We start from the raw sequence: 13,468 nt of genomic DNA on the forward strand, positions 1-13,468 counted from the left end.
GGGGGGGGGGGGCCTGCTCTGCTGCATGTGGGGTTTGGGGTGGGCTTGGAGCTATTCTGAAAAGTTAGATTATTATTCTTATTTTAATAAGATATATATATATATATATACATATATAAGATATAGATGTATATATATAATTTTTATAAGATATTCTTACTTTTTAAATATAAGGAATGACTGCGGTGTGGAAGAGGAGAGATGGGGTGAGAACTAAAGACATCAATAAAATCTGTTTTTAAAGAATGTCAAGGGTCCCTTTGTCTTTATGCTCCCCCCCCCAGCCTCCTCCCGCCACAGCTGGTTATTTCTAAGAACTGTAAGAGAACATGTCCCCAGGTGTCGGGGTGTTGTCTTTCCTGCTGCAGAATCCCACAGCATCTCAGCTGAAGGGGAGCTGGGAGCTCATGACCTCCCTTGGTGGCTGAACTGCAGACAAGGAGACTGAGGCTGAGGGGAAGTCACCCAGGGCCAGACCCCAGGCTGGATCCACACTCAGGGCTTCCTGCCCTCACCACTGAGCTGCCTCATTTTTCAGAGGAGGAAACTGAGGCTCAGAGAAGCCTCCTAGAGGCTCATGTGTATTTCTCGTGCTCTCCCCACCCTGTGAGATCTTTGTTTTTAGCCCCATTTTAGAGATGAAGAAATTCTCAGTGAGGCTGGTCACACAGCCTGTGTGTGCCTGAGGCAGGGCTCCTCCTGGCTGTAAGGGGCTGGAGGCTGGGAGGGGACTAGAGCCTGGGGTTCATGGTCCCCAGGCTTCCTTCCCTTCCAGCCACACTGGGTCTCAATAAAAGATAGCTATCTCCTCTTCTTCTTGGATGTTGTTACCCAGGGCAGCCAAAGGGACCCCCAGACAGCCTTTAGTGGGGAGGAGACATGAGGAGAGCATCACAATCCTGTGCAGCCTCTTTATGTTACAGAAGAGACTGTGCCACACTGAGGCCAGAAGGCGAGGGGCCCCCGGGAGTGTCCTCCCCCTTTCCTGTGACTGGCTAGGCTGGCTAAGGGAGGGTAGGGAGGAGAAAGGAGGGAGAAGAGTCGGGGCCCAGGGCCTACAGCATATAGACCCAGATGGGCGTTCATCTCTTAATCAGTTTAGTTTATGCCGGCAGACATGGTGGGGAGAAGGCGAGGAGCCTGGTGGGGCCTATAAATAGAACAAGGGCTGGGGGCAGGGGGAGCTGAGGAGGGGTTTGGGGGAAGCTGAGCAAAGAAAGGAATCTGCTTCCCCAGACTCAGAAAGCTGGGAAATGAGCTAGGGCAACCCCAGCCTGTAGGAGAATGGTCACAGCTCCCCGGACCCTTGGGAGAGGGCAGTGCAGGAGAGGAGTGTCTGGAGGCTTCCAAGCTGCGTCCCAGTAATGCAGCCCTTCAGGGACCAAGGCCAGAGTGGCTGTGCCATCCTGGGTAGCCAGGAGATGACTCTGTGTGTGTGTGAGAGTGTGTTAGTGTGTGTATGTGTGTGAGTGTGTTAGTGTGTGAGTGTGTCTGTGTGTGTGTGTGACCTTAGGCAAAGTCAGTGCCCTGCTAGGCCTGCAGTTCTCTCAAGGGCAAGGAGGTTCACTTCCATCCAGGGTCAGCAGGGTCTGACGGGGTGGAATAAGCAGCCGCCTCCTTCTCTGACCTCTCCAAGGTGAGTCAGCTCACCCAGCGGGTCCATCTGGCTTTGCTGTAAATGATTTATAATTTACACGGGCCTTGGGCTGACATGGGAATGGAGCGGGCACAGGGCCGGGCCATGTTTCCCATACCTCTCCAAGGCAGTATTTGGGCTGCACGCCCCCATCACTCAGCTCTCATTACGCCAGCTTCTCAGGCCTGCCCAGTCACATGCCAGCTGGGCAGCACAGCCCAGCCTATATTTGGAAGGGCTTAGTGTAAGTGCTGCTCCCAAGCCGAAGCTCTGTGCAGGCTGAGAGAGAGAGATGATGTAATCCCTCCCATGCGTTCAGCTCTCCTCCCCTGACTGGGAGCTGCCTAGCCAAGCAAGGTTGAGGCGCAGGCACCTGCCTGAGGAGGAGGGGGCTGCCCAGCCTATACCAATGCTCGGGTGGGGAGGGGATGGTCCAGAAGCAGAGAATATTCAACACAGCCCTGGGAGCTGCCAAAACCAATACAGGCGGCAGCCACATTTGGAGGGCTCCCGAGCTGTGTGGGGAGCTCACCTTGCTAACCCACCTTGCTTTACACAGGAGGATACTGAGGCAGGCCTAGCAGCTAGCCTGATGCAGTGGAGATGGCCCCGAGTTTGCATTACGGAAGACCCAGTTTTAAATCCTAAGATGCTGGCTGCTTGACTCTGGGCAAGTCAATAAACCTCTCTGGGGCCCAGTTTCCTCTTCTGTAAAAAACAGACAAGGTTGGCCTTGACAGCCTCTGAAGCTGCTTCCAGATGCAGAGCCATGATTATAAGACATGTGGTACTAGGACTCATCCTTCTGATAATCAGGGGCAGAGCTGGAACGAGGAACCCTCATATCCAGGCCTCTGGTGCCCGGTCATGCCAGGATGGCATCTTATGACCCTCCCTTCCCTTGTCTTTAAGTGTTTAGGATGTGAGAAGTGGAAGGGTCCATGGAGGCCATTTGGATCATGACTTCTTTACCTTGTTTATGTCCTGGACCTCTTCAGCAATGTCTGGGAGAGCCTGAAGCATAGTTTTATATGCATAACATAAAATACATGGGATTATAGAAGAAACAAATCATTTGGAAGTATTTTTTTTTAGTTCATAATCCTCAGGTTAAGAGCCTTGGACCAACCTCTTCCTTTTATGGAGAAGGAAACAGAATCTTTGGGAGATGAAGTCATTTACCCAAGGCTACCCAGGTAAGTAACAGGGAGGCAGGACTCCAAGCTGGCTGTTGGCTCTGGGATATCACTGCCCTTCAAGGGCTGTCTCTCCTGACTCCCGAGTTCTTCATTTCTATTTGGAAGGGGCAACAATGGGCATCTTTCTCTCGAACAAGCTCCAAACCAGTTTGTCTCAACCTTGTCCCTTTCCCTGGCACCCCTCTATGTCCCGACTGCCACAGTGATGCCAAGCCTTGGTGACGTATCTGACAGAAAGTCTGTCAGATGGACAATGGATTTCCTAACCATGCTGCCTCGCAGTAGGGAACAGCTTCATTTTTTAAGTGAAGAAGTTTCAATGCATATCCTGGATGGGGTATACAGCCCAGGAGCTTGGTGCCCTTCCTCCACCATCCTTTCCTGTCACCCTCCTAATGCACAGTGTGGTGATTTCGGTTTAGAATGAGGACACTTACTATCAGGGCTCAGTTCAGACACTTTACAGTGGTGTGATCACAGCATTGTCATCAGAGTTAGACCAGGAAGGGTCTAACTCTAACATTAGGGTCACCCCCTTAATTTTACACAGGAGGAAACTGAGGATCAGGGAGGTCAGATGAAAGAGAAGAAACATCTTTCCCCGAGGGATCCAGATTCATTGTCTCTGATTCAGTCTTGAAATCCAGCAGCTCATTCTCTATGTGACCCCTCAGTGTGTCAGAGATCCAAACAGAGCTTTTTGTTGACCAAGGTCACACAGGTAATAAGAGGCAGCCACACAGGGCATGGGCCAGTGACAGCCTCCAGCTCATCTGTTACACGGACGATGGTATTCACCTTCCTTGTCCTGGGGGACCTCTGGAAGGAGAGCTCTTTGCAGACTTGGAAGCCCTATTGAAATGTGAGCCTTGAGGACATCTCTGGGCTGCCCTGGCTCTGTCCAGAGGGTGAGAAGCTGTCACTGAATGGGACAAGCCCTCTGCCTGGAGCAGAAGATATGAGTTTAATGCCCAGCTCAGTGTGGTACTTAACTGGCTGCAGAATACAAGAGCTCAGGTTCATGGCTTGGGAGCTAAAAGGAACTCAAGAGAATCTTGGGATTGTGGCTGTGCAGCCTCATCCTAGACACAAGGAAACGGGGGCCTAGGGAGGGGAAAGATCACGGGGAGGAAGGGGCAGAGTCTGGATTTGAACTCAGAGCCAGTGTTCTTCCCATAAAGTCCTTCAAAGCAAAGATGAATTTTCACTGTATCCCACACAGCAGGTGCCTCACAAAACTCCATTTCTTCTACTTTTGTGAAATGAAGGAGCTGCACTAGACCAGTTTGTCTCAGCCTTGCCCCTTTGCCTGGCGCCTCTCTGTGCCCCGACAGCCACAGTGATGCCAAGCCCCGGTGAAGCATCTGATGGAAATTCAGAATGGAAGGGTCTTGGCCAGATCTCTGGGCCCCAGACTAGCGGTGGATTTCTAACCACACTGCCTTGGGATGGGAAAGACTGGTTCTTCCAGCTGTGAATGCCATGGCTGACCCATTCAAGGCACAAGGGCCTTAAAAGAGGCCCTCAGAAGGTGGATGCTTTACCTCAGAAGTTGCTGCCTCCTCTGAGCAGCAGAGCTGGCAGTGCCAGGTACATACATCACAGCCTCTCAAGGGCAGGGTCTTGTTCTCCTCACTCCTGGGGCACAGAGCCTTCAAGGTCTGGTTTCCCTTCCCAGATGCCCAAAGGAGAAAGAAACAAGCCTTTCCAGACCTGGGAGGAGGAAGTGTAGCTGCCTCAGGGCAAGCCCCCTTCAGGGTAGCTGGGAAAAGACCTCCCAGCTCACCCCTCCTGGGGGAAGCAGCCTCCTCAGCATCCTACCCCAAGCAGGTGGTTTCTTACAATCAGGAATCCTCCCCATCCTGACCCTGACCCACCAACAGGCCTGAAACAGCCTCACTCGAGGTTTTGGCTTTGGGTCCTGAATGCTTTGTGTCTCTGAATTCCAGAGCTCAGCACACAGCTGGGCACAAAGCAGGGGCTTACTAAATGCTTGTTGATGGATTGATTTCCAAGTGCCTATGACAATGCAAATGCATGGAGTCCGTGGCAGAGTGGGCTGGAGTCTTGGCTCTTCTGGCAACCCTCAGAGTGGCCTTGGCCCAGGTCAATGAAACTGAACCTCAGTTTCCTTCTTCTGCAAGACAAAGGGACTGATTTCTAAGGTACCTTCCAGGGCTAGCATTCTATGACCTCGCCTCAGGATGGGCCCTGGGCCTGCCTTATAAATGTTTCAGAAGGACAGAGGAGGCAGAACAGTTTCAATGTGGGATTCCTTTGATCTCCTGACCCCAATCAGGCTCCAGGTGGAAAGCCTTCCTCCTAGCTAACCAGCTGGCTTGAACACAGTGCAGGGAATGACCTTACCTTTGGGCAGTTTTCCCAAGCAGTGTAGGAACCTGGAAAGGGAAAGAGAGGCAAGTATAAGGCCTCTCTCTTAAAGGACTGATCTTACTTTTTTGATAATGTTCCCCATACCACACCTATGATTTCATTGGTACAAAGATCTTCCAATTACAATCTGTAGTCTTAGAGATTTGCCCATGGTGGTCAGAGGCCAAGTGACTTACCCAGGGTCACACAGTTTGACAAGGTCCTGTGGGAAACAGGATTTGAATCCAATCTTATTGACTTGGAGGCCATCTCTCTAACCACCAGACAAACCCACCACTCACTGTATTTCAAATATCTTCCTTTTGTATAATAATTACATTAAAAGATGACATATTGACCCATGGTGTAGTCGAGGGATGGCCTGAGGGCCAGGGAGCCTGGTCCTGCTGCTGACACATATGGGACCATGTGACACTGACTGCCCAGCCCGGACTCTGTCATCGGCCCTTCTCTCCTGCATGCCCCCCTCCCCCCCCCCATTCAGATGCTCATTTTCTTTCAGACCTCACCAGGAAGCCTTCTCTGACACCTTCAAATGAAGGAGTTTCCTTTTCCACACATTTCCCCAGAGAGCCTTGTCTGCATTTCATCTTGGGACCCACTGCTCCCTGTTTATCTATGTACATGTCCCCCAGCCCTCCTTGAGAGGGGAGAAAAGGCTGTTTAAAAATTTTTATTTTCTAAGTACCTAAGGCAAGGGAGAGAAGAAGACCACGCTGGGCATCAGGAAGACAGCAGTTTAAATCCTGCCTTTGATGGTCATTAGCTTTTAACCGCCTGCCTCAGCACAGGACATTGGAAGAGGCCAAGATTTAAATCCCACCTCTGAGGCTTGTGACCCTCGGGCAACCTCCCCAGGCCTCAGTTTCTTCATCTGTCAAATGTGGGGGTTTGGTCCTGGTAGCCTCTGGGGTCCCTACCAGCTCTAGAATCTTCAGGTTGTGATCTGAGTTGGTGGAGGGAGTTCCCCCACCAGGAGTTCCCTCTAATGAGGGAAGTCGGCCATGGATCCATGGTGTGTCCAGGTGGCCCCAGAGCTCAGCATGTTGTCTTGTCCATAATTCTTAATAAATACTTGTTTAACTGCCTCTGTTATCACATTTGATTGTCATAGAGAGGGGATGAGTCAGAGAGCGGTGGCCCTTTCTGGGGACCAGTCCTCTCACTGTCACCTTCCACACCCTGCCCCAGTACATGGGGGTCACCAGCAGAGCTCTCATGTGGGACACTCCTCTGGGGGGGGGTTCCCTCATCCCAGTAACTAGAAGGTGTGTGGGAAACCCAAAGGATTGGGGTTCACTTGCATACCAGCCAGTACCTGCTATGGCTGTGACTTCATTCCTGTGCCATATTTAGGCCAAAGGCACCCAGACACTCCACCTGTGATTGCTGAACCAATCTGTTCAGCACAGGGAAGGGGAGGGGGCAGAGCCAACTGGGCCAACCTGGGTTGCCTCTCTGCTCTCAGCTCCAGCTGGAGGGAAGCCGGTATTGCCTGGGCCTGTCCTGTCCTGCCCTGTCCTCACCCTTGGCCACAAGAATGAGGGAGGGACTGCACCCAGGTAAAACTCAGGGGTGTCTTCTGCCTCCCTTGGGGCCAATGCCAAGGCCAGACAAGATGGCGGATTCACAACAGATCTAGGAAAGTGTAGACTCCTGATGTCCATTTCTGTTGGTGCTCCCGACAGCCAACAAGGCTCCAGGGAAAAGGATGAAAAAAGAGAGAAAGCATTTCTGGAGAGGCGAGAGGGAAAGGGAAGGCCAGATTGCCAGTGTGATCTACTTTAAAGGGGCAGCATGATTAAGGAGCGGTCCAACCCAGAGGCCCATGTCACATAATGGGAAGAAAGCCAGCCACAAGGGCCCAAATCTGAGCTCCAGCCCTTAGCTGGACGACCCCAGGCAAGTCTGAGGCCTGAGCCCACAAGCTTGTCACGGTCTCTAATGGTGATAGTAACACTAGGATTGTGAAGAAGATGCTTTGTATAAAGCTTCAATACAATTTCAATACTCATGGATCTGGGACTGTGTCTTTGTGGACAACAACTGGCCTCCTTCCCTCGTCCAGTCCACCCTTCACTCCGAATGACCTTCCTAAAGCACAGGTCTGACCATGTCACTCCCCTGCTCAGTAAATGTCAATGGCTCCCTATCACCTCCAAGATCACTGTTCAAAGTCCTCCGCAGCCTGACCCCCTCTAATCTTTCCAGTCTTCTTATGCCTTCCTCCCCTGACATGTCTGCCTGTGGCACCAGCCTCCATTCCCACCTTCCCCTCCTGGCTTCCTTCAAGTGCCAGCTAAAATCTTACCTGCTACACGAAGCCTTTCTACAACCCTGAAGGCCAGTACCCTTCCTCCGCTAAAGATCTCCAATTCACTCTGCCTGTGGCTGTCTCCCCCATTAGTCTGGGAGATCCTTGAGGGCAGGGTCTGTCTTTTGACTTTATATTTCCAGTGCTTAGCCTGGGGACAATAATAGTACCTGCCACATAGGGTGGTTGTAAGGATCAAATAAATATACGTACAGTAACATATAAAACCTTCCATCTGCTTTGGACATCGAGAAAACCTGGCATATTGTAGGTGCTTAATAAATGCTTGTTAACTGACTGAGGATCCCCTTCCACCTGGGTAAGCAATCCCTTCACTAATGCAAATTTGGACCCCTCTATGACTTTTACAGTCTTTAAGAGTTGCTGTGGGGGCAGCCAGGTAGCACAGCGAGTAAGAGCACCAGCTCCAGTGTCGGGATGACCTGGGGATCGAATCCCGGGCTCAGACACTTAGCACCCACCCAGAAACATCTGGCCATGTAACCTTGAGCAAGTTACCTAACACCGATTGCTTAAAAAAAAAAAAGAGTTGCTGTGGTCTAAATATTTCTCATTCTGCATAGCATAGTATGCACAGGGCATTGGACTTGGAGGCAGGAGAACCTGGGTTCAAATGTGACCTTAGACACTTACTTGTTGTGTGGGCAAGTCACTTAATCTCTTAATGCCTGTTTGCTCATCCACAAAATGGCAGTGGTGGGCTCAGTGACCTCTGAGGTCCTTTCTGTCTCTGGTGCTGTGACAATGAACCTCTCCAACTGAGCTGGGCAGATGCTCAGAGGGCAGTCTTATAGCCTTTGCTGGGCCCAAACTAAAAGCCACTCTGGCTGGGGGACCTGCCAGAGTCTGGGCCCTGCCCCACACACCCCGAGGAAACAGAGGAGATAAACCTTAACACACCATCTAAATATGAGTCATTGTCATGGTTCAGTTCTATGCTGGAAGACGGGGCCCTGTGTGTACATGGGGGTGAGGGGAGGGGAATGCAGAGAAGCTGGGGTGGGAAGCCAGGCTTTTGGGTTACCCAGACTGGCCTCATCTAATTGCTCTGTCCAATGGCCAGCCAGGGATAAGTGGGTCACAGAACACTAAGGTGAGAAAGTGCTATTTAGGGGAACTTCCTGTGCCCTAGAGGGACTCTAGCCAGCCAGCCAGCCAGGCACTGTTGGCCTGGCTTCCCATCTAGTTACAAGGTACCACTCTGGTAACTTAGGCTTGCAGTCAATAAGGCCAGGAGAGATGGGGATGAGTGAATTATGAGGGAGCAGAAGAAGGGCAGCTGAAAATCTGTGGAACGGCCAGTGCACAGTGTACGGAGGCCCCTTCCCCCTCTGCCTCCTCATCTGGGAGTAGGAATCTATTACCAATGGTGTTGGGAAGGGGGTGGCAATCAATGGCCCTACTGTCCCATTCTTTACCTCTGTGACTCCCCAAACCATCACTCCCCTGTAATTGTTGTCTCAAAGAGGATATGAACACCTTACTGGTAGGGGCTGTTTCACCTTTGTTTATGAATCCCAATGTCTAGAATAGTGCTTGGCACATAGAAGGCACTTAATTTGTCTTCATTCTTTTACTCACCAGTGTAATGTAAATTTGAAGATCTTCCCTGCTTTGAAAATGTACTCTGCCCCCTAATAGACTGAATGTAATCACATGGAGCTTGTGGTAGGAGTAGTTTGCTGAAGGGTGGAGCAGAGCCCACAGGAAGCTGGGAGTCAGAGCAGCCAGACAAGGTTGGAAGGAGAGGACACATATGAGGGAGACAGTTAGGCTTGTGAGTAAATGCTGGTTTGTGGGAAGGCTAAAGGATGCTGTGGCTCTCTGTGCTGTTATGGCTATTTAACTTCTTTGTTACTATGATGGAATTGGCTTACTGGTTTAGGGATTTGGTTTTCTGGTGTCTGAATAAATGTTTTGCTTCTGTCTTCTATATGGAGAGTCTGTTACATTTTGTGATTGAGTACTATGCAGGTATATTTCTAGTGACCGTTGGCACTGCGAATATTGCATTGGCACTACAATTGGTCACAGAGAAAAGAGGAAGAAACATTCTTCCACTCAGGAGAGAGGTTGGGGTAGGAGGAACTACAAAATAGGATGATGATCCTCTGTCCTTTTTACTACAGCATGAGTATATGGGCTCCATAGACAAAGGTGAAACAGCCCTACCAGTAAAGTGCTAATGTTTTCATAGAGACAGCAATTATAGGGGCGTGATGGTTTGGGGAGTCACGGAGAAAGAATGGGACAGCAGGGCCATTGATTGCCACCCCCTTTCCAGCACCATTGGTAACATTAACCAACATTATTGGTTGGATTTTGCTCAATTTTTTTTTGGCTACAAAGAAGGAAATAATAGATAAATGTATATTGGGAAAAGATTTTGATGTTTAAGAGGTATAAAGAAAAGTTATTAATTGGGAAAAATAAAATGTAAATTGATGGGGAAAAAGGCATAATGCACTTGTTCTCCGTGACTTGTAGGAGAGGTTGTTGTCTGGCAGGGCGTTGTGTCTATACCTGGGATCAACCCCTGTGGGCTCTTTAACTCCTGGCTAAGCACATCCTTTCAACTCTTCTTTATGTGGTACAGTAGATGGCCTACTTGATTGGAAGACCTGAGTTCAAATCCTTCCTTACTCACTGGTTGTGAGATCCTGGATTTTTCACTTAAACCTCTCCTAGTCTGTATCCTCCTTTGTAAAATGGGGAAAATAACAGCAACTGCCTCACGAGTGGTTGTGAAAATCAAATGCAATACTACGCATAACTGACATAAAACCTTGAAGGATAGCCATTCTCTTTACGCGCTGGAGGACGATTTTAACTCCCCACTGAGTATGTCCTTCCATATCTGGGAGTGGGCTCTTTAAGCTGCCATCCCGACGGCAAAGGACACCTACTAACGTCTCCTTCCAGACCCAGGAAGGCAGAGAGCCAGGTCTGGAGGCCGCCCCCTTCCTGCAGGCCACACATGCTAACAAGTGCTTTCCCAAACCAATCACTCTCCAGGGCCCGTGGAGCTCTTTCCTGGAGAAGCTCCAACTAGGGGAGAGGTGGCTCTTATCCTTGTTGGCCAATGGCTTGGGGAGGGGGGCAGGGAACGGAATCGTGTGGGCCTTGAGCCATTGAGCAAAAGCTTAAAACCAATGTTCGTTAGAGGTTTTATGAAGCTGGCTTCACCCCAATACCAGCAACACTGGCCCTTCACATGATCACAGGACATAGAATCTTGTGTTGTTGAATTGTTCCCGTCGTGTCTGACTCTTTGTGACACTATTTGGGGTTTTTTTGGGCAAAGATACTGGAGTGCTTTGCCATTTCCTTCTCCAGCTCATTTGACAGATGAGGAAACTGAGGCAAATAGGGTTAAGTGACTTGCCCAGGGTCACCCAGCTAGTGAGTGTCCGAGGCCCAATATTCTATGCTTCATGATGCCACCAGCTGCCTTTGACAAATAATCTAGGCCCCTCATTTTACATAGGGGGAAATTGAGGCTCAGAAAGGGTGGCCATTTGTTCCCCCTCACACAGGTGATGGGCAGCAAGGGCAGGGTTTGGGATCACAGGATCTTATCTTTGGAGCTGGAGGGGGTCTTGAGGGCCACCTAATCCAACTCTCTTATTTTATAGAAAAGGAGACTTGCCCAATGTCATAGAAGCTGGATTTGAACCCAGGTCCTTGGACTCCAAATCCAATGTTTCCACTCCACTAAGGATAACCCTTTGCTAGGCAAAGGGTCACCATTCCCTTCCCCCCACCCAGTGTCCTCCACTTCCCAGAGAAGACTGAGGGTGATGATGTTTCTCACACTCATGATTGTAAGAACAATCAGCCGCCTTCTCCAAGGAAGGAGGTCTTCCAGCCAAGGAATCTTTATGGTCTAGAAGGGAAGCAGAAGCCTTAATCTGTGAAATCTGGGGAGGGTGAGCGCTGAACCTTTGACCTTGCCCCAAGATGCATTCGGTCAGCCAGAAGTCCCTGTTCCCTTGCCATCACCTGGGACACTGTCCTGTGGAATGGTAACTAGCCTTGGATGCACCAGGGTTTCCTTCTGTGAAGTCCTGAGTTTGTTCCAGACTATTTAGGGGGGCTGCCAAGGCCCGTCCTTCCCCTCCCCCTGTAGGCAACTGACCTCGGGCCTCTTACTTCCTCATCATGGGGCTTCTGCACCTTGTTTTCCCCCATATTAGAATCAGGGAACATTAGGGCTGGAGGTAACCTTAGGAAGCCCCTAGTCTTGCCCCTCATTTTACACAGGGAGAACTGAGTCCTGGGAGGGGAAGTGACTTGTCCAGAGACATGTCTCTAGTTACTGGGAGAGCTGAGCCTAGAATGCAGGTCTTCTGTTGCCCAGGCCAAGGCTCTTTCTAGTCCTGTGCTTGCTGCACCTTGTGATGCTCTGCCCACTGCTTCTCCATAATCCAGGGTCATCATATGTCTCAAGGCCCAACTTCTAATTCACTCTCCCTAGGAAGTTCTCTGGGGCAAACTGTGCCCCAGCTCTGTGTCCCTTTGGTATTTAGGTATTTAGTTCTGATCCACCCAATCTCCCCTTGTTGAGAGACATTATCCCATACATTTTTATCAGCACTTTTTTTTTTCTTTAACTAGGTCTGTGATGTCATCGGTATGGGGGCACTTCCAGTGTGGAGACTACCTCCACCAAGACAGACTGGTGCTCTCCATTTACTTGCCTCAGACAACTGTAACTGTACCCCCAACTTGCCTGGGGGTAACGGGAGGCTGTGGAAGGCCACCTAGCTAGAGACAGCAGCAGAGTGCCAGTTATCCTGACTCTGAAGCTGGTTCTCCCCATTACACCATCCTACTTCTCCTGGGGAATAATTCTCAAGCTGCTTTTTGCAGGAGCTATGTCATGTTTCTTTTGTTTCCCTCTCATAGCAGCTCCCATGGTGTCCCTTCCCAGGGCTCCCAACGTGTTCCAAGAAATGTGCTCATTAACTTGATGGCTTCAATGGCGATGTTATTAATGAAGCATTTTTGTTTCAGTGGAAACAACTAAGAATCTTCACTTGTAGGGAGACTTGGACTGGAGAGAAAAACAGCACAGTCCAGGCATGCTATTTCCAGGACATCCCATGTTATCCTCGGTGCTCTGGTCCCCCACTCTGGGGAAAACGCAGGACTGGAGAGGAGGGGCCACTGTCTTCCACTGTCTGCCCAAGTAATCCAACCTCGAGGCAGCTACAAGGAAGAGGGAAGCCTGAAGCCTGTCTGTGAGACCTGAGGGCCATGAGCTGGGTGGAGGCTCTCCAGATGTTCAACACACACACACACACACTCATACACTCACACACACACACACACACACACACTCACGCACACATACTCCCCCCCACACATACACACACAGACTCACACACATACTCACACACATGCACACACACAAACACACACAGACACACACTCATACACACAGAAACACACACAGACACACACACTCATACATTCACACACACAAACACACTCACGCACACATACTCCCCCACACACAGACTCACACACACGCACACACCTGTCTCCCATCTCATTCTGGAGTCCGTATAAGGAGCTTCTCTCCCTCGCCTCCTCTTTCTTTCTCGCAGGATGCATTGATGCTGCAGGCTTCCTTGCAATCCTGTGCTGGCAATGCTCTGTGCTGCTGCGGGTCTATCCAGGCAGTTGGTGACCCAGTTTGGGCGTATGCCAGGTCAGGGACTGTGGTCTAGTGTTCAGACTCCCGACTGTTTTCCTCCACAGCCTGGGGAAACTAGAAAAGGAGTTAGGTCCCTGGACTCATGTGGAACGAGCCTGGTAACACACCAATCAGTAGTGACAGTTGGTGTGTGTGTGTGTGTGTGTGGGTGTGTGGGTGTGTATGTGTGTGTGCAGAGAGGT

The 13,468-nt window shown here is 50.3% G+C and overlaps 1 protein-coding gene across 1 annotated transcript in view; it reads right to left on the minus strand.

Moving 5' to 3' along the window:
* PIGL (phosphatidylinositol glycan anchor biosynthesis class L) overlaps positions 1–13,468 on the minus strand; it is a 144,139-nt gene that overhangs the window by 6,095 nt on the left and 124,576 nt on the right. Inside the window, exon 5 of the mRNA XM_069089597.1 lies at positions 5,203–5,234. Coding sequence (XP_068945698.1) covers positions 5,203–5,234 — 32 coding nt within the window. The remainder of the gene's footprint in view (positions 1–5,202; positions 5,235–13,468) is intronic.

Source organism: Petaurus breviceps, unplaced genomic scaffold (assembly GCF_028583685.1).
Source record: "Petaurus breviceps papuanus isolate PSGF00001 unplaced genomic scaffold, PetGlider_PUasm1.0 186, whole genome shotgun sequence".
NCBI lineage: Eukaryota > Metazoa > Chordata > Mammalia > Diprotodontia > Petauridae > Petaurus > Petaurus breviceps.